The 27,949-nt window shown below is 44.3% G+C and overlaps 1 protein-coding gene across 1 annotated transcript in view; it reads right to left on the bottom strand.

Moving 5' to 3' along the window:
- The window catches only part of LOC105469220 (SEC14 like lipid binding 1), a 77,249-nt gene that overhangs the window by 24,311 nt on the left and 24,989 nt on the right, over positions 1–27,949 (bottom strand). The window contains exons 4-5 of the mRNA XM_071083635.1: positions 1,836–1,985; positions 1,567–1,698 (exon numbers count right to left, since the gene is read on the bottom strand). Coding sequence (XP_070939736.1) covers positions 1,567–1,698; positions 1,836–1,985 — 282 coding nt within the window. The remainder of the gene's footprint in view (positions 1–1,566; positions 1,699–1,835; positions 1,986–27,949) is intronic.

Genomic DNA, 27,949 nt, shown 5'->3' with positions numbered 1-27,949 from the left:
GGAGGCTGAGGTAGGAAGGATCACTTGAGTCTGGAAGGTGGAGGCTGCAGTGAACTGTGATTGTGCCACTATACTCCAGCCTGAGTGACAGGGCAAGATCCCATCTCTGAAGGAAAAAAATAAAGACTGGGGGTTGGGGTGTCGGGCTGCAGAATTAAATGGGTGGCTGGGGCTGGCCAAGAAGGGGTAACCTGAGCCGAGATGGGAGGAGGTGAGACTAGAGACGTAGGGAGGAATAGCACAGCACGGCAGCGAGCACCTTGGAGCCAAAGCCCCTGAGGGATGCCCACCGCATGGCAAGGAGGACAGGAAAAGTGTGACCAGGAGAGAACTCAGGCCCTTGCAAGCCACCATAAGGACTCTGGGCTCTTCCCCTGGGTGAACTGCGGAGACACTCCAGGGTTTTGAGCCCAGAGAAGTGACTTGATCTGACACACTTTAAATAGATCACTTTGAATTCAGTGTTAAGGATACACTGCAGGGGAGAAGGGCAGAAATACAGCAATCTGGCAGGAGAGTATTCTAAAATTCTGATAAAAGAAGTTCTTGACACAGGGTGGTAAGCAGTGAAGACACTAAGACAGATAAACACTCGCGGCACTAATCTTAAAGGCACACATCTTAGTACTTCATTAGATATTTCTAACACATTACAGTGAGACTAGAAAAGAAGTGGCATATGAAAGTAATATTTAAGGCTGGGCGTGGTGGCTCATGACTGTAATCCCAGCACTTTGGGAGGCTGAGGCAGACGGATCACAAGGTCAGGAGTTGGAGACCAACCTGGCCAACACGGTGAAACCCTGTCTCTACTAAAAATACAAAAATTAGCCAGGCGTGGTGGCAAGCACCTGTAATTCCAGCTACTTGGGAGGCTGACAAATGAGAATCACTTGAACCTGCAAGGTGAGGTTAAAGTGACCTGAGACTGTGCCACTGCATTTCAGCCTGACTGACAAGAGTGAAACTCCATCTAAAAAAGAAAAAAAGAAAGGAAAGAAAGAGAAGAAAGAAAAGAAAAAAAAGAAAAGAAAAGAAAGGAAAGAAAAGAAAGAAAGAAAGTAGGCCAAGGGGTGGATCATGTGAGGTCAGAAGTTCCAGACCAGCCTGGCCAACACGGTGAAACCCCTTCTCTGCTAAAAATACAAAAATCAGCCTGGCGTGATGGCGTGTGCCTGTAATCCCAGCTACTAGGGAGGCTGAGACAGGAGAATCTCTTGAACCTGGGAGGCGGAGGTTGCCGTGAGCCAAGATCATGCCACTGCACTCCAGCCTGGGTGACAGAGGGAGACTGTGTCTCAAAAAACAAAACAAAACAAAACAAAAAAAAAAAAGCAAAACCAAATCAAGGCATCACTTAGCTGCCTTAACTGCCACAACAACATAATCTACTCTGCAGGAGACCATACCTGGTACCCTTCCTCCTACACATGAGAAATAAGTGACAACATCTAATGAAGAACTACCCTCTAAGACAAAAAGATGCACTGTTTAAAATGGTGATCAAACAATCCTCAGAAGCCACATGTCAGCAGAACGTCTTCCACGGAGTGACAGATTACTCACGGTGTAGCAGCAATGCTCGTTAATGATGACCCGATTGGAAAATGTTTCATTATAAGCCTCAATGTGCAAAGTACGTTCCCGAGAATTCAGTGAGTTTTTCTGGACAAAATAAACATAATCAACTCCTGCAATCTTAAAAAAAAAAAAAAAAAAAGAAAGAAATAAAGAGAAAAAGTGTTAACTAGTAACATCCAATTGCACAGAAGCTGTAGTGTAACTTCGTGTTGTCTTCGGGAGGTGCCCTCCAAGACGCCCTTTCTGCCCGTTACCTTCTTCAGCAGTCTGGGTGCATCGACATCCAGCTTGCAGCGCCTTTCAATGACATGAATAGCCCCATCTTCACTCTTGAATTCATTCACAGTGTCACTGCCCACGAACATCGGAATCAAAGGACACGTAGGGAACCTCCTTTCATAGGCCTATAAATTTAAAAACAAAAAAAGCGGAAGTGAGCAAAAGACACATCCTGATGTCCTGCCGCTGAACGTGTTCTCCCTGGAACAGCACCTCTCGGTGCACGGCAACGGGCAGTGCCACAACTGTCTGTCTTCACATCTGAAGCTTTCATTAAAGAAGAGAAAGACACTCGATGTCCATGGATTGGAAGATTCAACCTAGTAAAGATCTCAATTCTCCCCATAACCAACATCATTCCTAACAAAACCCCAGCAAGATGTTTTGGTAACTATAGACGAGATTGTTTTAAAATTTATATAGAAAGACAAAGGAACTAGAATAACTAAAACAACTTTGAAAAGATGAATAAATTGGGAGGAATCAGTCACCCCAGCATTAAGGCTTACTATACAACTACAGTAATCAAGACCGTCTAGTATTAGGAGAGGGGTAACTGACATACAGATCAATGGGACAAAATACAGAACCCAGAAACAGACTCAAACAAATACACCCAACTGATTTATTTTTTAGTATCTGCACCTTTGTCAGGAAACACCAATTGATTTTCAACAGAGATGGAAAAGCAATGGGGAAAAGAAAGGAGGCCAGTCTTTTCAACATGTTACTGGAGCAATTACACATCCATAGGCAAAAACAATAACAACAATGAATCTTGACCTAAACCTCACACCTTGTATAAAAAGTAACTCAAAGATCAGGGACTTAAATGTAAAACACAAAACTAAAACTTTTAGGAAAAAAGATAGAAAATCTTTGGGATCCTGGGCTAGGCAAAGAATTCTTGGATGTGACACCAAAATCACAATCCATAGGAGAAAAAATAGATAAAATGAACTTCATCAAAGTTAAAAACATTTGATCAGCTAAAAGACCCTGTTAAGGCCAGGGGCAGTAGCTCACGCTTGTAATCCCAGCACTTTGGGAAGCTGAGGCGGGCAGATCACAAGGTCAGGAGATCAAGACCATCCTGGCTATAGACACGGTGAAACCCTGTCTCTACTAAAAATACAAAAACATAAACTGGGAGTGGTGGTGGGCACCTGTAGTCCCAGCTACTCGGGAGGCTGAGGCAGGGGAATGGCGTGAACCCGGGAGGTGGAGCTTGTAGTTAGCCACTGCACTCCAGCCCGGGTGACAAAGCAAGACTCCGTCTCAAAACAAAACAAAACAAAACCCGTTAAGAGGATGAAAAAACAAACTACAAAATGGGAGGAGGTATTTACAAACCACGTATCTGACAAAGGACTAGTGCCTAGAATACATAAAAAATTCTAAAAACTCAACATATGTATAGTGAACCAGGAGAACACTGGTTTGGACTGAGCTCCTGCACCAGGCCCAGCCCACCAAACCAAAATGGAGTCCCTCTTGGTAACCTCCACACTACCAAGCCAAAAGTAAGCTGTTTATCTGACTTTCCAAGAAATCAGGAGAGAGAGAATAGCGAATCCCCCAAACGGGCCAGTCTGGGCCAGCGTGATAAGGAAGTCCCCTCTGTGTTAACCTTTGCAAGGAAAGCCACTCTGAAACCACCCATCTGCTTGCTGTTCTCTGTGCCTGTTTCCCTCACCCCTTTTCTGTCTACAAAGCCACCTTCCTCTGCTGGGCTCATGAAAACACTCACTCTATTTCACAGAATTCTATTTTATAGAATGAGGTGTTGCCTGATTCTGGAACCAAAAAAGCCAATTTAGATCCATACACTAACATACACTAAATTTGTTGTAATTTTGTCTTTTGACACACAATTGAAATTTAAAAATGGTTAAGATGGTAAATTTCATGTGCTTTTACCATGATCCAAAAAAAAAAAACTCAAGAGTTTACAAAAGTCCAATTAGAAAATGGGCAAGAGACAGAAAGTGGTATCTCACCTGAGAGGATACACAGATGGCAAATAAGCACACGAGAGATGTTCATTAGAGAAAAGGGCCATTGGCCGGGCGCGGTGGCTCAAGCCTGTAATCCCAGCACTTTGGGAGGCCAAGATGGGTGGATCACGAGGTCAGGAGATTGAGACCATCCTGGCTAACACGGTGAAACCCCGTCTCTACTAAGAAATACAAAAACTAGCCGGGCGAGGTGGCGGACGCCTGTAGTCCCAGCTACTGGGGAGGCTGAGGCCGGAGAATGGCGTGAACCTGGGAGGCGGAGCTTGCAGTGAGCTGAGATCCGGCCACTGCACTCTAGCCTGGGCTACAGAGCGAGACTCCGTCTCAAAAAAAAAAAAAAAAAAAAAAAAAAATCACAGAGGAGTATCACTATACGACTAACAGAATGGCTAAAATAAAACACAGTGACACCACCAAATGCTGGTTAGGATGTGGAAGAACTGAATCCCTTACACATCACTGGCAGGAATGTAAAATGGTGCAACCACTCCAGAAAACAGGTATCTTCTTAAAACCTACACATGCAACGGTATACAACCCAACAACTGTGCTCCTGGGCATTTATCCCAGAGAAATGAGAGCTTATGTTCACACAAAACCCTACACAGAAACATTCACAGCAGCGTTCCTCATAATAGAAACTGGGAACAACTCAGAGACGTCCTTCCTGAGCGAGGCTAAACGAACTGCACCGCGGCCACACCAGAGAACACTGCTCAGCAAAAAAAAGAATGAACTATTGACACATGCGAGGAACTGGATGGATTGTGGGAGAATGACGCTAAGCTAAAAAAAAAAAAGCCTCAGCAGTTACGTACTGTATGATTCCATGTCCAAAACATTCTTCAAAAGACAAAACTTTAGAAACCGAAAACAGATGAGTGGTTGCCAGGGGCTAAGGAAGGGGTGGGGGCAGGAGGGAAGCAGGTGTGGCTGTAAAAGGGCCACAAGAGACACCTGGGCGCCTGGGAAACACGCTGCGCCTCGACTGTACGCACGGCAGCATCCTGTGACAGTGCACGCAGTTCTGCGAGATGTTATCACCGGGGGAAGATGAGTAAAGAACACATGAGATCTTTCAAGATTATTCCTTGTGAATAATTAAATTATTCAATATTATTCCTTGTGAATAATTTACTCTGTAGCAATCCACAAAGATTACCAAACTAAAGATGTTGCAGAATTCATATTAAAACCTAATCGATCCAGAGGCCCAGGTGTGCAGATCACTTGAGCCTGGGAGTTTGAGACCAGCCTAGGCAACACAGCATAACCCCGTCTCTACAAAAAATATAAAAATTAGCCAGGTGTGGTGGTACATGCCTGTAGTTCCAGCTACTCAGGAGGCTGACATGGGAGGACCACCTGAGCCCAGGAGGTGCAGGCTGCAGTGACCTGTGACTGCACCACTGCACTCTCCAGCCTGGGCAACAGAGTAAGAGTAAGATCCTGTCTCAAAAAAAAAAAAAAGGAAATCCAGTAGCTCATGGTGCATGTGAACAGGAAACCATAGGATATAGGGTAATAAGGCCGGGTGCGGTGGCTCACGCCTGTAATCCCAACACTTAGGGAGGCCAAGGCAGGCAGATCATTTGATGCCAGGAGTTTGAGACCAGCCTGACCAATGTATCAAAACCCCATTTCTACCAAAAATACAAAAATTAGCAGGGCATGGTGGCACACACCTGTAATCCCAGCTACCAGGGACGCTGAGGTGGGAAAATCACTAGAACCTGGGAGGCAGAGGCTGCAGTGAGCCAAAATGGTGCCACTGCACTCCAGCCTGGGTGGCAGAGCAAGACTCCATCTCAAAAAAAAGGGGTGAGGGGGGCATAGGGTAGTAAGAATCTAGGCTGTAAGAAGGAACCTGAAAAAGGAAATCCAGCGCCTGCCCCTATGGTCAGCCTCATTATAAAGGAAGGTACTGCAGGATGACTCTTGCTTGACTGATAGATGTCACCCCTCTGTAAGACTGTATGGGTTGAGCATCCCGTCTCCAAGATGCCTGGGACCAGAAAGGGCTTCTGATTTCAGATTTTTTTCGGATCTTGGGAATAGCTCTATTATACTTACTGGTCAAGCACCTCAAATCCACAGAACCGAAATCCAAAATGCTCCAATGAGAATTTCCTTTGAGCATCGCGTCAGTGCTCAAAAAGTTTCTCATCTGGAGCATTTCGGACTTCGGACTTAGATTTGAGATGCTCAACATGTACTAAAAAATGAGGTGGGGTAAAAACTGTGAATTCCCATCTTAAATTAATCACAACCAAAAACAGAGTTAAGGAAGAAACCTCTGGTGTTAAAAAATATTAACGAAAATGGCACAAACGGCTTTGATTTTACTTCTGACAAGTTACAAGCAGCTTCAGAGCATTATCATACTAAAAACACTCCCTTTCTGGCAGCAATTCCCTGATGTTTACCTTCAACAGGACTGCCCTTCTGAGTAGAAGTAATACACAGATCACAAACATTGCCGCCAAAACTAGAGAATCACAGGAATTCCTCCGCCTGGGTTTTGACTACAATTCCTTCAAAGTCACCCTCAGTTTTCTTGCGTGTATCTCACTTTCTCTCCACAACGTTACAAGGTTAAATCAATGTGAAAAGCACACGCTACACTCCAGCTGCCTACGTACAAGGGACCAAGCTAGTCAGTACAGGAGGGAGGGAAGGGAGTCAACAGCATCCATGAGGGTGAGAAGGATAAGCAGCTGCCAGGAGGCAGAAGAGGGAGAACATGCTCTGCATGGAAGGGTGGGGTGGGGAAAGCCTTGAAAGAGAGGAGGCACACATGCTGAGCCTCGAAGCGTGCCAGGGTCTGTTCACAGTCAGCGAGGTGGAGAGCGTTTCCAGGAAAGAACTCAGGAGTGCGACTGCAAGGCGACCTCCAGTGGGGGCACGGACCCAAAGCCCCCAGGGGAGGGAAGTGGTGGGAGGTGAGGCCGGGGGTCTCTGTGGTGCATGACGATGAGGCACAGACCATGCCTTGCCGGGCGCAGATAGAAGGCCCTGGCCTTCCTCTCCAGGAGCTGGGATGGAGGGAGCGTGAACAGGTGGCCAGAGTCACATTTTCAGAAAATTAATATCAGAGTCAGGCGCAGGATGGTCTGGAAAGGATGCAAAACCCACATGTGGTGGCCAATTATATGTGTTTCTTAAGTGTTCTTACTTTGGAAGTTAAAAATATATTCTTTTTTTATATATATACTACTCCCCTCTTCTACTCAATATATCTACTCCCCTCTTCTACTCAAACGTATTCTGAATCCTGCCAGAGTCTTGAAAAATCACTCAGTATCTGTCTCTTTATGCACTTTATAAACAACACTTAAGAAGTTTAATCACCTGCTCAGATCCCACTACAGATAAGTCCCATTCAAAGGCCTAAGAATTTATTAAGTACCGAACAAGAACAATCCAGGAAAACAGGTTGGCTACCATTTGTTCTACACGGACACTGAAAACCATCTAAACTGACTTCCACTGCACTCTACTTAAAAAAAAAAAAAAAAAAAAAAATTGGCTTTGTACATTCCAGTACTATGACGTACCAAGAAACTGAGACTTACAAAGGTTTCAAACAAAATGAATCTTTGTAAGTGACATAAAGGGCAGAGTAAGCACTTACTAAGATGTAGCCTTAGCTAGGGTCTCTCCCATTTAAGCACGTGAACTAGGCCATTTTCAAAATACACACACCATCCTTCCAAATCCTGAAATAGAGTGGTCAGCAGAAGGTGTCACCCACGCAGCCTCACCTTGAATTTCAACGACACTAAAAACGTTCCCTTCCCTGTAAAATTATCCATCCATGTAGACTCATATTTGCATAGACATTCACTCTACCTTGGCATGACCAACCAGATGGCATTTAAGGTATCCAGGCTAAGGAGCAGCTAACTCAGAAGCTGCGCTGACCTCTCCAGAGCTCTGTCAGTGTCAGGGGCAGTTAGCAAGCGCCTCTCTCACCTCCTCCACATTCTCTTCCCAGCCTGTCACTCTGCCACCAAATGCACTGCTAGGCTGCAGGGCAAAGACTTTTTATCCTCAGCAGAACGAGGACTTCATGCCTAAAACAAAGTCATTGTTCAATAAACATGTTTTGAAGCATAGAACACAAGCTTACTCAATAAAAAGATCAGTCCCGCCTTCTGTTTCTGCACTCTCTTACCCTGACCGTCTTTCAGAGATATGTTAAGGTCAGTGAATTCTGCATACTGTCAGCATATACAGTTCTAACTGTGGACGGTTCTGGAAATGAAAAGACTGCAAAAAGTAGATGTAACTTTCATCTCTGGGGTGGCTTAGGTACCAGAACCAGAGTTTTTCAGCATGAGCTACAAGCCACGAAAGTGTCTACTAAGTGTGTAAGCAGGCCCTGAAAAACAGAAGTATTCTAATTTGATTAAAAACATCAATCTACGTCCTAGCTCCTAGCTCCTTCCACTGGAAGGGGCGAAAAGCAATGACATCTGAGTTCCTGATGAGCACACTTGGCAACCAGATCTTGATTTCCAAATAACATTCCCTATGACAAAGGAATCCGTGCTGCTTGGAGAAATGGTTGATTACGTGTCTGGAGCACGGGAAGGTCAAGGTGAGGTAGAAACGTTTCCCACCAGGAGGCGAGGGAGTACCCAGTGACAGACAGGGATACGCCTAAGGGACAGAGGAACCAGCCTGAAGGGGCTCCACTCACCAAGTGTGGGATAATTTGAATACCAGAAAGAAAAAAGGTGGCAAAGCATTATAAACCACACAGTGATACTCAACAGGGGAGAAAACTTTACAGGTAAAAAAATAATCTAATAAACACAGAGGGAGTGTTTAAGAAATCACCATTTTCCAGCCACCAATGTATAATAACTGATTCAGACAAGGATCATCAATGACGCTAATGAAAGGGGTTCAGAAGAGACAGAGTCTCAAATTATCATCCTGCAGATCACAGATAAATTTAACACAGGAACAAGGGTGGGTGCCTTTACAATGGAAAGATCTCACGGGCACCACCTTCACCAAATGACTGAACTGAGCCCCAGCGACAGGACAGCCGGACGGCCTGGCGCGACGCAGCAGAAGCAGACACAAACACCAACACCACAGGCTTCTGCAGCCCTCAGGACAAAGATGGTTGGCCCTTAGCTAATAACCATGAGGACATCAGGCCGGGTGCAGTGGCTCATGCCAGCACTTTGGGAAGCTGAGGCGGGCGGATCACTTGAGGTCAGGAGTTTGAGACCAGCCTGGCCAACATGGTGAAGCCCTGTCTCTATTAAAAATACAAAAATTAGCCAGGCATGGTGGCACATGCCTATAATCCCAGCTACTCGGGAGAAAATCATCAGACAAACCCAAATTATGGAACATTCTACACAACCACCCTAGACGCTTAAACAAACAAATAAACAAACAAAAATGTCAGTGTCTTAAAAGATAAACAGAAAAAAGCAAAGAACTGTCTAGAATAAAGGCATCTAAAGAGAGAACAACCAAATGCAATGCTGCATTAGCTCTTGGATTAGAGTAAAAATAGCTATTGAAACATCTGGGGAACAACCGAGGAAATGCAACCATGCGTTTCATATAATAACATTTTTTATTTTGTATTTGTATTCTTTTGAGACAGGGTCTCACTCTGGTCACCCAGGCACAATCTTGGCTCACTGCATCTTCCACCTCCTGGCTCAAGCGATCCTCCCACCTCAGCCTCCCAAGTAGCTGGGACCACAGGTGCACAATTCTTTGCCTGTGATAAAAATCACAGCTAGACAGAAGAATATCTATTCTTAGGCAATACATGTTTTAGTATTTAGGGGTAAAGTGTCATGATATAAAGCAACTTACTTTCAAATGTTTCTACAAAATGTATGTGCACATGTGTTTGTGAAAGAGAGAGAGAGAAAGCAAACGTGCTAATTTACCTAGGGGACATGCATACAGGTGTTCACAGTACTTCTCTATCAACTTTTTAAAAAATGAGCATTACTCATAATAAAAAGTCTGGAAAGACATTACTAGTATGAAAAAGGTAGCTTTAGGGGAGAAAGTCCACATATAAAATAAAACCTGCTTTTATTACACAAAGTCAGAGCCTACACAGATTGGTACAAACCAAGAAACCAACCTACAGTTTTTACTGTCTTCTGCAATAACTGATTAAATACACCACCACCACGTTTTAGATGTGAAAACGTGTACAAATTTTAGGTCTGCCCGAAGCTCTGGCCGAGGTGGTGGCAGGCCTGGTGAGCAGCACAGCGGGACAGGGCCTTCTCCCGGGGCCTCAGCACCGGCTCCAGCTCCTTGGGGTTCGGAGGAGCAGCAGCCTGGGGAGCTCATGCTTTTCAAGCACAGTCGGCAACCTGGACTTTTCTGGAAAGCTTCTCTATTTTTAAAACCCCGTTTGAGCTACAGAGCCCACATCAGCAGGCCTTCACGTTTTATCTCCGCACTAAAAGAATGTGGGAAGAACCCTTTTTTCAACTCTCACCAGGTTCGAATCACTGTGCCGGAAGAGCAGCAGCAATTTCCAGGTATCCAGAGTGTCATCCAGCCATTTCCTAATCCCGCCCAACATTTACCAAACACACAATCAAGAAGGGCTGAACAAAATGAACTCTCCCAGAAGTAGTTCTTCAGAGAGGGAGAAAGGCTCTTTGAGGTATCCTTTTTAAAGGAAAAATTACTTCTGTAAGACAAATAGCTACTGTAGGCATTTGCTCACTCATTTTTACACAGCAATTGTTTCAACAACAACAACAAAACTAGGGCCTCATCAACCTGATCCTGAGAGGATGCTCCTCCCGGGTAACTGCTTCCTCCCACCTTCCTACACCCACTCTCTTCCTCTTTCAAAAGGATTTCTGAGCCTGCAATTCAGAAGGCTGGCAACAGCACTTTCAGCTTTTCACCAACCTTTGAATGCAATTTTGACATATTACAAGCTAGTACTGTGCTAAAGAAAGTCATATTTTTGTGAAGACATTTCAACTTGAAAATTAATGAGCTGGATGCTGCACTCCACCGGAAAAACCCTTTTAAAACAAATTCAACCTAAAGAGCCTACCTTTAATGTGGACTATATTCATACCCAATTTAGCCAACACACCAAGCCAGCTGTTTTCCATGCAACAACTGGGATATTCTATAGCATCAGACCTGACCCTCAAACTCATTTATACACAGATCTGGTTTTACGCTGGAAACAATCAGTAAGTAAAACAACTAACTATGGCCTAAGTCTCTATTACAAGCTGCCAGTGCTCAAAGAAACAAGTATTCAACCTATCAAGAAAATGTGTCCAACTCTGTAGGCTGCATTAAAAAAAAAAAAAAAAAAGGGGAAGAAAGAAAAGAAAGAAAACGTGGCAAACTGACCAAAGCCCCTCAGAGTTCTAATTCTGTAATTCTCACACTATCAAAGTAATTCTCACACTATCTCTGTTTACAGAGGGCCTACCACATGGAGGCCCTAAACTAAAAATTCTAAGGAATATAAAAGTGGAAGGCACAGGATCATGGCTTATTTAGAGAGGCAAGACATAAAAACTCATAACTAGCTGTGTGGGGTGGCTCACGCCTGTAATCCCAGCACTTTGGGAGGCTGGGGTGGGTAGATTACCTCACCTGAGGTCAGGAGTTTGAGACCAGCCTGGCCAACATGGTGAGACCCCATCTCTACTAAAAATACAAAAGTAGCTGGGCGTGGTGGTGCATGACTGTAATCCCAGCTACTCAGGAGGCTGAGGCTGGAGAACCACTTGAATCCGGGAGGTAGAGGATGCAGTGAGCTGAGACTGTGCCATTGCACTCCAGCCTGGGCAACAAGAGCGAAACTCTGTCTCAAAAACAAAAACAAATGTATAACTATATACAACAATAGAAAAAAAAGACTGAGAAAGGAGGTGACTGACACCAAATGGACTGTATTAACAAAAAAACCTGCTTATGCTATTCAGGGGGAACCCACTTCAGGCTGGGTGGTTACAGAGGGCTTTGCTAGGGAGGTGACGTCTGCAGAGGGCTCTAAAGAGAAACCCAGAGAGAGAAAGCAACATTCCTGGCAGGGAGGGCACCAGCAAGAGGGAGCAAGGCAGGGGCCGATCGCAGAGAAGCCTCTCAGCCCCACTCACAGAACATCAGTTTCCTCCGACGCTGGCTCAGACACAAGCGGTCACTCCATGAACAGCTTCAAGCACCACGGTCTGCCGCTGCAACTCCAAGCAAATAAACATCGAAGCTACTTCTAGACTGTAAGAGTGACAAGGACCCAGGAAGACTACACGTAATCACAGTTCAGTCCTCGAGTGTAGGCTCCTGTAGCCCACCTCGTTTCCTCATCGGAAGGCTACCAAGAGAAACGACTTGTTTAGTCCACTGGTAAATCGAGGTTTCAAATTGCATACTATTTGTGAATATGTGTTCATACCTAAAAAGGTATTTATAAAAACTAAAATTCATAAAAACTTGAGCCCTTTCTTTTTTTTTTTTTTTTGTTGTTGTTGTTGAGACAGAGTCTCGCTTTGTCGCCCAGACTGGAGTGCAGTGGCCGGATCTCAGCTCACTGCAAGCTCCGCCTCCCGGGTTCACGCCATTCTCCTGCCTCAGCCTCCCGAGTAGCTGGGACTACAGACGCCCGCCACCTCGCCCGGCTAGGTTTTTGTATTTTTTAGTAGAGACGGGGTTTCACCGTGTTAGCCAGGATGGTCTCGATCTCCTGACCTCGTGATCCGCCCGTCTTGGCCTCCCAAAGTGCTGGGATTACAGGCTTGAGCCACCGCGCCCGGCCAACTTGAGCCCTTTCAAAGAAAAGTCAGGATCCCAGTATTTTCAGCATACCCATCCACTTCTCCAAATACTGACAGCCCAGAGCATCCACAGCTAGATCAAAGGCTGCTTTGGCAAACGCACAACGGTACATGGCATGCACATTACACTAGGGAAAGAAGTGCCACATCTCAACCAAAGTCATCTGCCTCAGGTACCAGTCTTCAGTGAGACAAACGCATCAAGTCACAACAGCAGACTGGTAATCTGCACTTAGATCAAACCAGAAAATAAGGCTGAGGTGGGAGGATCACAGGAGCCTAGAAGATGGAGGCTACAGTGAGCCATGATCACACCACTGCACTCCCACCTGGGTGACAGAGCCAGACCTTATCTCAAACAAAAACAAGAAAATACAATGACTATACTAAAATTAAAAACATGCTGGGCACGGTGGCTCACTCCTATAATCCCAGCACTTTGGGAGGCCAAGGCGGGCAGATCACCTGAGGTCAGGAGTTAAGAGCCCAGTCTGGCCAACATCTCTACCAAAAATACAAAAATTAGCTAGGAATGGTGGCAGGCGCCTGTAGTTCCAGCTACTTGAGAGGCTGAGGCAGGAGAACCGCTTGAAACTAGGAGGCAGGGGTTGCAGTGAACCAAGATCACGCCACTGCACTCTGACCTGGGTGACCAAGTGAGAATCCGTCTCAATATAACAATAAAATAAAATAAAATGAAACAAAAACCTAAAAACAAATATATAGGCCAGGCGTGGTGGCTCATGCCTATAATCCCAGTACTTTGGGAACCCAAGGCAGGTGGATCACAAGGTCAGGAGATCAAGACCATCGTGGCTAACAAAGTGAAACCCCGTCTCTACTAAAAATACAAAAAAAATTAGCCGGGTGTGGTGGCGGGCGCCTGTAGCCCCAGCTACTCGGGAGGCTGAGGCAGGAGAATGGCGTGAACCCGGGAGGCAGAGCGTGCAGTGAGCCGAGATCGCACCACTGCACTCCAGCCTGGGCAACAGAGCGAGACTCCGTCTCAAAAAAAAAAAAAAGTAAAAATTTGACATAATCCAAGACATTTCTGAGATCAAACACATACGAAGCTTAAATTATGAACTTCATCTTAGAAAACCTCAAACTCCATGGTTCTGATGATACCTGTCTCCAAAGCTAACATTTAGTACGGAAAAGTAAGTTCACTGTAAAGAGCTATAAATCCAAGGAAAAAGCATCATGATAGATGTGAAGTAACCCAATAAAACAGGCTGGGTTTCTTTTCTAGGGCCTTCTCATCAAGGTATGATGATGATGAGTATCATGGAAGGCATTAATTATCGCTGAAAGAACAGACGGTAAACATGCTGCTCACATACCACGCACCAAAACATTTGCACTTCCAAGTATTTTAGCATTTTTGACCAGGAATAGGTTCTTTTTACCATCTTTCTCTCAATGCCTGCCCTCACAGTTTACCACGCAATGGTATAAAGCAGCTATGTTTACTTTTGATCAAGGAGCCATTTCAACACACATCATACTACACAACTGACAAGGGAATGGGCCAACACCAGGAGGGCTGTGAGATATTCTGTATCAACCCATCAGAGCTTCTTCCATTTGTACACCCACTCCTTTGCTCCAAGAGTTCCAGACATGATATATATTTTTGCTAGAGGACAGGAGAAAGAAACTTCAAAATCTCTTCCAAATTCCATGTTTTCTCTTAGGAAACAGCATGGCTCTTTGAGGTATCCGTGCCACCTGGGGTGTTAAGCCTGTGTTAAGGAAAGGTCACTACATCCAGTGACTATTTGTGTGTTCCACCCTCCAGCCTATGCTGAACTTCACCTGGACTACCTTCATTTAACAGACAGAGGTCCCCAACTCCTGCTGGTCCGTGGACTGCTGAGAGCCTGGCCACACTGCCGGCGCACCTGCATCACTGCCTGAGCTCCACCTCCTGTGGCATCAGTGGCAGCATCAGACTCTCATAGGAGTGACAGCCCTATTGTGAACTGCACATGCGAGGGATCGAGGCTGCACACTCTGTAAGCTGCACGCTCTGTAAGAGAATCTAATGCCTAATGATCCGAGGTGGAAGAGGTTCATCCCGAAACCATCCCCTCCACCCCACAATCCATGGAACAACTGTCTTCCACAAAACCAGTCACTGGGGCCAAAAAGGTTGGGGACCACTGCTTTAACAGAGACCTTCACATGACTTTATTAGCAGGCAACAGTGACACAATTCTGAAGGACCTGGGAAAAACTACCCACAAAATTTAAAACTTCACACATAAAAAGTTTTAATTCCACAGACAGGTCACTCATCTGATTTATCCACATTATGATATTTTAAAACAGTGTCAAAAAAAACCACAGTAGTAGGGTTTTTCTTCTGACCTCTTAAAATAATTCAAGTTAGTGACACCCACGCTGTGTTTCACTCTATTCTGGAAGGCTGTGTTCTTGCAGATCTGAGTGGCAGGTGGGATGCAAGTGCTATGAACCAAAATTACTGACGACAGTCTCCTCCTCAAGAGCAAGAGAAGCTGCTACTAAATACAGCTCCATCCGCTTTAAGATTTTCTGCCATAAATTTCTGTAAACCTCTGGGTCCTAGAAACAAGTGCTAGTGCATGAACACTGCACTCAAAAAAAAAAAAAAAAAAAAAAAGGAGGCGGGGAACAAAGGGGAAAAGCCACAGGTACAAAGGAGCAGGCAAGCAAACCTTAGCAAAGAACTAGGGCATTACCTACCAAACCTAATCTGACAGTTCTGTGACACCCCCAACTCTGTCCCCCAATGATAGTGGCTGTGATTTTATACTGTTCATATGACAGCCATGTGTCCTGTCAAAATTGTTCCTGGTCCACACAAAAGAACTAGGTGTATGTCAATATTTCACAGTATCCAGCAGAGGATTACAGCTCCTAAGTTTTGAACCACTGCTATAAACACAAAACAAGCACAAAGACAAAAAATTATGCTCAAAAGGAAAATAATCATCTGCTAAAACACTAGTATGTCTACATTTGGCTAAAGCAAGACTACTATTCAGATCTAGCTTTAGATATAATGTTTTAGGAGGAGGACAGTTTCAGATTGTTCTAGTTAAAGACAAACACAATTCCTTCTCTCCTTGCTGAAACTAACATATATGCAACTAACCATAGCTAAAACTGGTTTAACAAGGTCTTCTGGAATACTTTCTCTTAAAGTACTTTTAATGTATTCTTCTTCAAGAATTTCCAGCCAAGACTACCTGGAAACTTTTGTTAACACTATTTAATAGGCTGACATAGAGTTACTGAGCTTTCAAATGAAATTCAAAGTATAATCTAGTATGCCTGATTAACTGTATCTTTTGCATTTTAATTTAAATTAGAAAAATAAGGCCCATTATTGTTCTACTGTCTGTTACACTTCTGGAAGATCTCAAGATGGACATCTCAGACGTTAGCCTGGGGGCTCCATGTTTTAAATGTGCTCACTGTCCTGAACATAATCATCTCAGACATTCCTGACCGGCTCGTCTGGGTACATTTGTCCTTCAGCACGGTCACATGTGTTCCTTGATGTCTCAGTAACTTCCATGGTGCCTCAAGGCTAAAAAAATGTACCATTTATTATTAGGTCCAAACAATTTAAAAAGCATTTATGTCCTAATAACTTAGTAACCATTTGAAAACCTAATAAACTTAAGTTGAAGAAAAAATGTCTTTGCTTCATTCTTAAATAACCAGAAGTATTTCTAAGGATGTGTAATGGTGTATATTGTCAAAATCCAAAGACATGTACAACACAGAGTGAACCTAGATATAAACTACAGATTCTAGTTAAAAATAACATAATTGGCCAGGCACGGGGGCTCATGCCTGGAATCCCACCAGCACTCTGGGAGGCCGAGGTGGGCGGATCACCTGAGGTCAGGAGTTTGAGACCACCCTGACCAACATGGAGAAACTCCGCCTCTACTAAAAATACAAAAATTAGCCGGGCATGGTGGCAGGCGCCTGTAATCTCAGCTACTCAGAAGGCTGAGGCAGGAGAATCGCTTGAACTTGGGAGGCAGAGGATGCAGTGAGCCAAGACTGCACCACTGCACTCCAGCCTGGACAACAAAGCAAGACTCTGTCTCAAAAACAAATGAACAAACAAACAAACAAAAAACCACAATTATTGTGTAAGAGACATCCAGTGGGGAAAAAATAATGTTATCAATATTAGTTCATCAACTTTAACAAACATACTGATAGAGGCACGAGGCAGACAAATGCCTAGGCAGACAGGAGCAGGTCCCCAGTGAAATTCAACCTTCAGTCTGGAGAGAGTCTTCGGTAAATCCTCAGATGCGACTGAGAACCCACCTTCTCGTTTGGCACAGTTTCCTCTGATTGATCCCAATCCTTCACCTATTTTACATATACCTACCCTTTCCCTAATTGGTCTCCCTCCCTCCCCTTCCTCCCCTTCCTCCCCTTCCTCCCCTTCCTTCCCTTCCTTCCCTCCCTCCCTTCTTTCTTTTCTTTCTTTCTTTCTTTTCTCTCTCTCTCTCTGTCTTTCTTTCTTTTTTCAAGACTGAGTTTAGCTCTTGTTGCCCAGGCTGGAGTGCAATGGCACAATCTTGGCTCACTGCAACCTCTGCCTCCCGGTTTCGAGTGATTCTCCCACCTCAGCCTCCTGAGTAGCTGGGATGACAGGTGTGCACCACCACGCCCAGCTAATTTTTGCCTTTTTAGTAGAGACAGGGTTTCACCATGTTGATCAGGCTGGTCTCAGACTCCTGATCTCAAGTGATCCACCTACCCTGGCCTCCCAAAGTGCTGGGATTACAGGCGTGAGCCACCACGCCCAGCCTCCTAATTGGTTTTCTACACTATCATGCCCACCTTTGAGTGATGTCTTCTCTTTAACCTTTTATGCATATTCACAAACCAATCAGCACACACTCCTTATTCTGAGCCCATAAAAAGCTCTGGGCTCACCTATACTGAGGTGGGAAATTAAAGAAAAATAAAATCTAAAAGAAAGAGAAATAACTTTTCCTGTATTAGGCTGACTTGTCCCAGAGGTAGCAACAGGCACAGCCCAGACCCAGGAAAACTCTTGATAATATTATCTTAATGTGCTCTGGAGACTTTTCCAGCACTCCCCCAACACAGGGAGAAGAAGAAAAAACTTTTTCTTTGTTTTATAGAATGAGTTTATGGATTCCTGTTCTTTGTAACTAGTGACTTCAAGTATTCTGTTTTATCTAAGAAATACAACGAAGGTCATGAGAAGCCTGAGTAGGCCTGAATTACAGCTGCCCGGGCACCACAATGAAGGTTATATGATAAGCCCATGCCCAGGCAAACGCAGGTAACAGACATCTGGGTTGCACAGCAACAGGGATGTGCAATCCTGAGTTATGAACCTGTTACAATTGAATTAACTGTCTTTGTCCTGCCTCTGTATCCCTGCTTTCACACCACTATGCATTTGCTTCAAGCTAGCCCACCCCCTTTTGTGAAGTGTGTATAAAAGTCAAGTGCTGTCTTTGTTCCAAGCCCAATCTTTGGATGTGAATCTGCTGGGCCTGAGTGCACTCAATAAAAGATCCTCCCGTTTTAACCCGAGGTCTCTCTCTCATCCTCCTGAATCCTGCAACAATACTAATGCCAGAGATGATTAATTCCTCTTCAAAGGGTTTAACTGTGTAATGTCCTTGTTCTTTGTTCAGAAGCCCAACCTCCTTATACTCCCTTGTTTCTGGCCTGCAAACAACCCTCCTGCTCCTGTTGTGCCTGGACATGCTCAGACAAGTCTGGACATGCCTTGTACTGTAACAGACAAGACTACTCCTACCCCCTCCTTCTCTTACAAATCACGTGTTTATCCTATTCAAAAAAGTTTAAGTCTCAGCCAACTGGGATCAGTTTAGATTGTACGGTCCAACCCTAGCCAACACAGGAAGGATACAAGGACAGGAACTGTGTTAGGGATAAAAACCCCTTCCCTCCTTTGTTCAGGGTGCTCTTGCGGTCGTAAAAGACGCAGGCAGCATCTTTCTGCAGAAGTAAATTGCCTTGCTGAGAAATCCTTTGTCTCAGTGCTAGTTTTTCTCTTCAGCACCGCTTACTTGTTCCCAACAATCTGGGGGCCTGTCCAGGATTCTCATTCTCCTCTGGGGAAGGGTCTTCAGTCCCCACTCATGAGGAGACGCGTCCCACTGCCTTGCTGTGGTGGCCTCAAGGGTTAGGGATTGAGACGCACCTGGTGTGACAAATAAACCCAGACTCTCGGCAACGCAGGAGAAAAAGGCCTACAAATACCACAGCGACCAGGTAACTCTGCGCATAAACAAAGGTAAGAAGAACCACAAGGGCAGTAAGTATTTCCTTGGTGGTCGGGACATCCTGAAGGTTGAAAAAGTGTGTGAATGAGACACACAACTGAGTGCAAAGCGAGTGTGGAGTCTGGATCTGCGGTTCCATGGTCACCTTATATGGCTTAGGGTGGCTTGCCTGTCTTGCCTGTCAGGGGATTATACTGACCCGCCAATGCTAAGAGGGACCTGAAAATTCCCTCAGAGGAAGCAACCAGAGAAGGAATAAGTGGAAGCAAAAGAGTGCAAGAAATCTCAAGTAAAGGGGGTTGAGCCTCTAAAGAAAGAGTGCAAGAGGCCGGGCGCAGTGGCTCACACCTGTAATCCCAGCACTTTGGGAGGCTGAGATGGGCAGATCACAAGGTCAGGAGTTCAAGACCAGCCTGGCCAACATGGTGAAACCCCGACTCCACTACAAAAAAAAAAAAAAATTAGCTAGGTGAGCAGAGATTGTGCCATTGCACTCCAGCCTGGGCGACAAAGCAAGACTCCATCTTTAAAAAAAAAAAAAAAAAAGAAAGAAAGAAACGGTGCAAGAAATCTCTAGTAAGAGAGGTTAAGCCCTGCAAACTCAAGAAAACACCTTCTCCAGTATGGGAAATACCCCAAGCAAGACAACAGAATTCCCCGATAGTCCCTTAGGTCTCATGCTAAAATACTGTAAAGATAATGAAAGGACTAAAAATAAGAAGCAACAAATGATAAAATAGTGTTGTTTTATTTGAACTAAGGAAACTATCCTCGAACCATCAGTTTTCCGGCCACAGTTTGGGTCAAACGAGGATTGGATTTGTCAGTTTTTAATAGAGTATGTAAATAACAAGAGTCCTGTCTCTCAGGAGGAGACACACTATGCCCTGTGCTGACGGCAGGGGCCTGTCCTCCTCTACCCCTTCAAAGCCAGTAAGAATAAGCCAGAAACTACTTCCCCTATAGAAACTAAGGCCCCCACCCCTAAGCAACCCACATGGGATCCTTCAGACCATCTACTTCAGCCAGATACCTCTCACCTCCCTCCCCCTCAGGCAGCCGCTCCGGACCCTTCCCCCGACTCACATTGTGCCCCCTCTTTATAATCCTAACTCTTGGAATCATTCCCAGCCTGAGGGCCCTCCCCCACGAAGGCTTCCACGTGAGATAGAACAATGTAGAAAGGATATTCAAAACTTCCCTTTCCCCACCACTTCCAAAGAGTCAGCTCCAACTCTCTTCCCCTTAAGGGAAGTGCCCCTCAGAGGAGGCTGCGCTGGCTTTGTAAATGCTCCATTAACTAGCTCAGACATCTGAAACCTAAAAAGGGAGCTCAAACCACTCTTAAGTGACCCTTATAGAGTGGCTGACCAGATTAATCAATTTCTTGGACTCCCAGATATATACTTAGGCTGAGCTAATGTCTATCCTATGTATTCTCTCTTCAGAAGACAGGAGCATGATTCACAGGGCTGCTATGACAATTTGGGAACGTCAGCATCCCTCAGGTCAGAATGTCCCAGCAGCTGAACAAAAATTTGCAGCCACAGATCCTCAATGGGATAATAACAATGCAGCCCACTGAAGAAATACGTAAGACCTTAGAGAACTGATAATTAAAGGAATTCAAAAATCTGTACTCCGCACCCAAAGCATTACCAAAGCTTTTCACATACAACAAGGGAAGGATGAAGGACCTACAGAGTTCTTAGAAAGGCTCAAGGAGCAAATGAGGAAATATTCAGGTCTAGACTTAGAAGTGTGTTAAAGCTCCATTTTGTTACCAATAGTTGGCCAGACATCACCAAAAAAAGTTATAGAAAATGGAGAACCAGAAAGATAAAGCTATAGACTAGCTTTTGAGAGAAGCTCAAAAGGTGTACGTACGAAGAGACAAGGAAAAGAAAGAGCAAAAGGCGAGGATCATGCTATCCACCCCACAACAGAACACTCAGGGGCCAAAACCTATGAAGAAATTAAGCCCCCACTTTCCAGGCCATATAAAAGCTACGAAACAGCACAGCCAAAGAACCCAAAAGTAGGAGGGAAAAAAGGGCAAAACGAATGTTTCAAGTGTGGAAAAATAGGCCACTTTAAAAAGGAACGTCCCAAATGGGGAAAAGAGAAAGAAATTCCACTCATGACCTTCAGGGAAGAACGGGAGGTCAGGGGCTCTACTCTTTTGACCTCAAGTCCCACCAAGAGCCCTTGATAAATTTAGAGGTGGGACCCAAACCTGAGCTTATCACCTTTTTCCTTGATTCAGGAGCTGCTCACTCCTCAGTTTGTTATCTTCCCCGATGTAACTTGTTCACGGGAAAAACTTTTTATTTCGGGAGTAAAAGAAGAGGGGTTTAGCAAAAATCTTAGAAGAAACAGAAATTAAATATAAGGACCACACAGTAAATATTACACTTCTGTTAATCCCGGAGGCAGGAACAACTATTAGGGAAGAGATTTAAAGCTAAAATTAAATCTAGGCCTCTATGTTAATCAAGAAAAATTCCTCCCCTCCCTAAATTTGCTCACTACCCTCCATAAAGGGTACATCCATTCAGATGTATGGTCAAAAGAAGGAAATCGAGGCAAGTAATAAAAGAAAAAAGGCGTAACGGGTACTCAGTAGTAAATGAAGATACCCCCACAGAAATAAAATTAGGAAGATTATCTAATAACTGGTCTGCACAAACATGTGAGTTGTGTGCATTAAATCAAGTCTTAAAATTTCTGCAAAACCAGGAAGGAACTATTTATACAGACTCCAAGTATGCTTTTGGAGTGGTCCACACCTTTGCAAAAATTTTAACAGAGCAAGGCCTCATTAACAGTAAAGGCCAAAACTTAGTCCATAGGGACATAATAATTCAAGTATTAGAAAATCTACAGTTGCCAGAAGAAATAGCTGTTGTTCATGTCCCAGGGCATCAAAGAAATCTTTCCTTTGGAAGCCGAGGGAATAATCTTGCTGACCAAATAGCCGAGCAAGCTGCCTCTTCCCCAGCGGGAACCCATTTTCCATTTAACTCCTTGTCTCCCTCCCCCAGCCGCGGTCCCCATCCTTTCCCATAATGAACAAGAAAAGTTAAAGGAAATAGGAGCCAAAGAAAGCTCAGAAGAAAAATAAATATTACCAGATGGGAGGGAAATGTTGTCTAAACCTCTCATAAGAGATATGTTGTCTCAACTCCATCAAGGAACTCACTGGGGTCCCCAGGCTATGTGTGATGCCACTCTCAGAGTTTATGGGTATATAGAAATCTATACCCTTGCTAGGCAAATTGTGGATAGTTGTATAATATGCAAAAAAAAAAAAAAAAAAAAGTAATAAATCAAGAAATAAGAGGCATCCCCTTGGGGGAAAAAACCCAGAGTTAAGGCCATTCCAAAAAATTCAAATTCATTATACTGAAATGCCCCCAGTAGGCCATCTTAACTATTTATTAGTAATAGCAGATCATCTCACCCACTGGGTAGAGGCCATCCCTTTCCCAAACATAACAGCTAAAAATGTAGTTAAAACTTATTAAAACAAATTATACCAAGGTTTGGAATTACAGAAAACACTGATTCAGACAATAGAACCCATTTTACTGCCCTCATTATTAAAGGACTCACTCAAACACTAGGAATAAAATGGGAATATCATATACCAATGCATCCAACCTCATCAGGAAAAGTAGAAAGAATGAACCAAGCTTTAAAAAATCATTTAACCCAATTAATTTTAAAAACTCACCTACCTTGGACAAAATGTCTTCCTATTGCCCTGTTCAGAGTCCAAACAGCCCCCCAAAAGGGCACTGGCCTCTCCCCTTATGAAATGCTTTATGGACTGCCTTACTTAAACTCTAATATTGACATTCCCACTTTTGAAACAAAGCATCAATTTCTCAAAAACTATGTATCAGGTTTGTCTTCCACCTTTTCCTCTTAGGACTTAAGGCCTTTTAGCACAACTCCACCCCTTGAATTTCCAGTCCATCATCACCCGCCCAGGGATTACGTCCTCGTCAGAAGTTGGAAAGGAGAAAAACTCGAACCTACTCAGGAAGGACCTTATTTAGTACTTCTAACATCTGAAATGGCAGTCAGGACCACCAAAAAAGGTTGGACTCATCACACCCAAGTCAAAAGAGCACCATCCTCTCCAGAGTCATGCACAACGGTTCCAGGACCCACCCCAAACAGAGTAACATTAAAAAAGAAAGTTTAATCTGTCTCTTCCTCCTTATCTTCCTTTCCCCAGCTACCTCACATCTTATTATAAATATAACCAGATCTAGCTCCCCTCAAACCATTACTTTTAACGCTTGTCTTGTTATGCCTTGCGGGGATCTCCAAAGCCAAACACAGCTGGCCTCTTCAGAAAAGTACCTTTGCCCTTCCAGGATAAATAAAACTGCCTGTAGAACTGACTTTTGCACAGACTGAGCCTGATCCTATAACTGGTGGTTCTGTGATACTTGGGGAGATGTAATGTAGACCACCAAGTATCGAGGCTGGACCTCCTCAATAGGTTGTACCTCTCTAAAACCTTATATTCACTTTACCAAAGGTACAACCCCCGCCACTTGTCAACTCCAACAGTGTAACCCTGTGCAAATCTCTATTAATGTCCCCACTTCTACTGACACCAACCCCACTCTAGGTCATTTCTATGGCCTAGGAGCTAATATTCCTGGAAAGGACCCCACAGGATTCTTTGAAATGTGCTTCATTACTCCTCCACCCCCTTCACCTTCTTCTCCTTCTAAACCCTCTTCCAATCAAACAGCTGTTCTTTCTGTACCCCATGACGAAACTGGGGCAATGAGGCATACTAGACTCTCTCACTGCTATTCCCCCAAGTTAAAGGCCCTGCAGGTCAGCCCCCAAGGGCCATCCGGCCTCCAGCTTCTGATGTTAATTTTACCTCGTGTCTCTCATGGCAGGGGAAAGATTAACGTCCCTCAGAGACCTAAAAGGGTGCAGTGAAACCAAGCCTTCCCAAGAGCTTACCAGTCAAGCTGCCTTTTGTCCATTCTCGAGCAAATGTATAGCGGTACTGTGGCAAACTACTGTTAGGCACTCTGCCTAGAAACTGGAGCAGCACTTGAGCCCTAGTCCAACTGGCCATCCCTTTCACTCTGGCATTCTAAAAACATAACAGGACAGAGGATTAAAAAAAAAAAAACAAAAACAAAAGACAAAAAAGGGGGGGTTGCCCCTCATGGGTCTTTTAACCCTCACATTTATATAGATGCTATTGGGAACCAGGAGGGGTACCAGATAAATTTAAAGCCCAAAACCAAATAGCTGTAGGATTCAGATTCAAATCTTCACTGTTCTGGTGGTCAACTATAAACAAAAATGTAGATTGGATAAATTACATTTACTATAATCAACAGCGGTTTGTCAATTACACAAAAGATGCCATTAAAGGGACAGCTGAACAACTAGGCCCCACCAGCCAAATGGCCTGGGAAAACAGAATAGCCCTTAACACAATGTTAGCAAAAAAAAAGGCGAAGCCTGTGTCATGATTGGAGTCCAATGCTGTACTTTCATCCTTAACAACACAGCTCCCGATGGAACAATTACGAAGGCTTTACAAGACCTTACCTCTCTATCAGATAAGTTAGCCAAAAATTCCAGAATAAACGACCCCTTCACAAGTCTCATGGAAAAGTGGTTTGGTAAACAAAAAGGGCTTATGACTTCAGTATTAACCTCTCTTGCAATTGTTACAGGTGTACTCGTTCTTGCAGGATGCTGCATCATGCCCTGTATCCACGGGTTAATGCAAAGACTTATAGGAACAGCTCTCACAGGCCGGGCGCAGTGGCTCATGTCTGTAATCGAAGCACTTTGGGAGGCCGAGGCGGGCAGATCACGAGGTCAGGAGATTGAGACCATCCTGATTAACACGGTGAAACCCCGTTTCTACTAAAAATACAATAAATTAGCCGGGCGCGGTGGCAGGCGCCTGTAGTCCCAGCTACTCGGGAGGCTGAGGCAAAAGAATGGTGTGAACCCAGGAGGTGGAGCTAGGAGTGAGCCGATATCGCACCACTGCACTCCAGCCTGGGCGAAAGAGTGAGACTCTGTCTCAAAAAAAGAAAAGAAAAGAAAAGAAAAGACACAGCTCTCACAAAACCTCCCCACCTCTCCTCCTCTATACTCAAATAGGCTCTTGTTCCTAGGTGATCCAGAAGAACAGCAGAGCCAAATCATATCAGAAAAAATTTGAAGAGAAAGAATTATCAAAAGACAAAGGGGGAAACTGCCAGAGATGATGAATTCCTCTTCAAAGGGTTTAATTGTGTAATGTCCTTGTTCTTTGTTCAGAAGCCCAACCTCCTTACACTCCCTTGTTTCTGGTCTCCAAACAATCCTCCTGCTCTTGTTGTGCCATGACACACTCAGACATATCCAGACATGCCTTGTACTGTAACGGACAGACCACTCCTACCCCCCCTTCTCTTACAAATCATGCATTTACCTATTAGAAAAAGTTTAAGTCTTAGCCAATTGGGATCAGTTTAGATTGTACAGTCCAACCCTAGCCAGTAGGGGAAGGACACAGGGACAGGAACTGCATTAGGGATAAAAACTCTTTCCCTCCTTTGTTCGGTGCGCTCTTGCGGTCGTTAACAGGTGGCACCTTTCTGCAGAAGTAAATTGCCCTGCTGAGAAATCCTTTGTCTCAATGCTGGTTTTTCTCTCCAGCACGCTTACTTGTTCCCAACACAAGGAACACTCTTGCCTTTGGGTAAGGGGACTACCCCGTGTCCCCTCCCCACTAAAAACTGTTTCATCACTCAATAAAACTTCCCGCCTTGTTCACTCGAGTGTCCACGTGCCTACTTCTTCCTGGTCATGAGACAAGAACCCAGACCTAGCTAAGGAGCAAAAAAATCCTGCATCAATACCACACAAGATGTTAATAATAGGGAAATGTGTAAGGCAGAAGGAGAAGGTATATGGAAATTCTCTGTACTAGTTGCTCAATTTTCTGTATACCTGTAATTGCTCTAAAAAATAAACTCTATTAAATATGATAAAAAGAAACAAAAGCAATCAAGTAACACATTGGCCAAAGGTAAAAACCTATTGTGCTCATGGTGTAAGAAAACTGGCCAGGCGCAGTGGCTCACGCCTGTAATTCTAGCATTTCAAGAGGCCAAGGTGGGTGGATCACTTGAGGCCAGGAGTTTGAGACCAGCCTGGCCAACATGGCGAATCCCCTTCTCTGCAAAAAATACAAAATTTAGCTGGGTGTGGTACTGCGTGCTTGTAATCCCAGCTACTCAAGTGGCTGAGAATCGCCTCAACCTGGGAGGTGGAGATTGCAGCAGTCGCACCACTGTCCTCTGGCCTGGGTAACAGAGGGAAACTCTGTCTCAAAAAAGAAAAGGAAAAAGAAAAGAAAGCAGAAAGACAAGCTTCTTTTAAGAACCTAGAAAAATTTCTAACATTACTGATTCAACATTCACTCCCTTCTCCAACAGGCACAGTGCTGAGGACACACGAACACAAGACAAAGGCCCTATCCGGGAAGAGCTTTCATCTGGGGAGACACATCAGAGAGATGATCAAACCAACGTGTGTACATGGAGAGCCTAGTCACGCATGCACCCTAATCAGCTTCACAAAGATTACTGCATTTAATAGGTATAATCTTCATTTTTTTGTTTTTTGTTTTTGAGACCGAGTCTTGTTCTGTCATCCAGACTGCGATGCAATGGCACTATCTTCGCTCACTGCAACCTCCACCTCCCGGGTTCAAGCCATGCTCCTGCCTCAGTCTCTCAAGTAGCTGGGACTACAGGTGCTTGCCACCCAGCCTGGCTAATTTTTGTATTTTTAGTAGAGATGGGTATTCACCATGTTGGCGAGGCTGACCTCAAGTGATCCACCTGCCTCAGCCTCCCAAAGTGCTGGGATTACAGGCATGAGCCACCGCACCCGGCCCTTAATAGGTATAATCTTTCCATGAAATAAGTATTTCTCCCATTTTAAAATGAGAAATCAGAGGCTGAGAGGATTTGAACCCAGGTCTACCCCACTCCAGTTACCATTCTATTTCAGAGCACAGGCTTTAGAAGAGGCAGATCTGGCTTCAAATCCCAGTTCCACCATTAAAAGTGGTCCTTGGGGAGGCTATTTAATTTCATTAAGCTTTAATTTCTTCATCTTCTTCAACTTACAGCATTGTTGAAAGATTAAATAAGAAAACAAAGTGTTTGGCAGGCCCTGACACAGAACAAGTATGGGGACGGGCACGAGGGCTCAGGCCTGTAATCCCAGCAATTTGGGAGGCCAAGGTGGGAGGATCACTTGAGCCCAGGAGTTCAAGACCAGCCTGGGCAACATAGCAAGATCTCATCTCAAAAACAAACAAACAAAAGAGTAAGTACAATACTCAATAAGTATGGCTACTGTTTCATGCGGCACATGGACCTCTCAAGAAGGAAGATACTACTGGCAACGAAGTAAAGCCGCTGTTAGGCCCACAGTCCAGGAACCAGCTGAGCTCTGCACAAGATGAGGAGGGGGACCTTCTGAATGCAAACAGCTTAAAACACTAAATATTTTCATTGGACATTTATCTTTTCCACTAAACTTTGAAATGCACCAAATAAAACCCATGTGTTCACCACACTAAAATAATTATCTCACTCGAGACCCTAAAAATACAAGATGTAAATCTCACAAGACTTTGTTAGAAACCAGTTATTTTAAGTATATAATTAGCTGACTAAAAAAAGGAACTAGGTATAAATAACAGCATATTAGGTCTCCTGCCTTCCACAGAGAAAAGGCCAAAGGAAGATAATGGCAAAAAAATGATCATACTTCAGTTCAGGCACTGAGAATAACACGCTCCCTTTATAATATAAATTGTGAAAGGAAAATAAATCTTGGGGCCCCCAAATCACTAAGCTAAAAGGAAAAGTCAAGC

This window comes from Macaca nemestrina, chromosome 17 (genome assembly GCF_043159975.1).
Source record: "Macaca nemestrina isolate mMacNem1 chromosome 17, mMacNem.hap1, whole genome shotgun sequence".
Lineage (NCBI taxonomy): Eukaryota > Metazoa > Chordata > Mammalia > Primates > Cercopithecidae > Macaca > Macaca nemestrina.
Note: the sequence above shows the minus strand (reverse complement) of the source record. Positions and strands in the feature narration are given on the sequence as shown.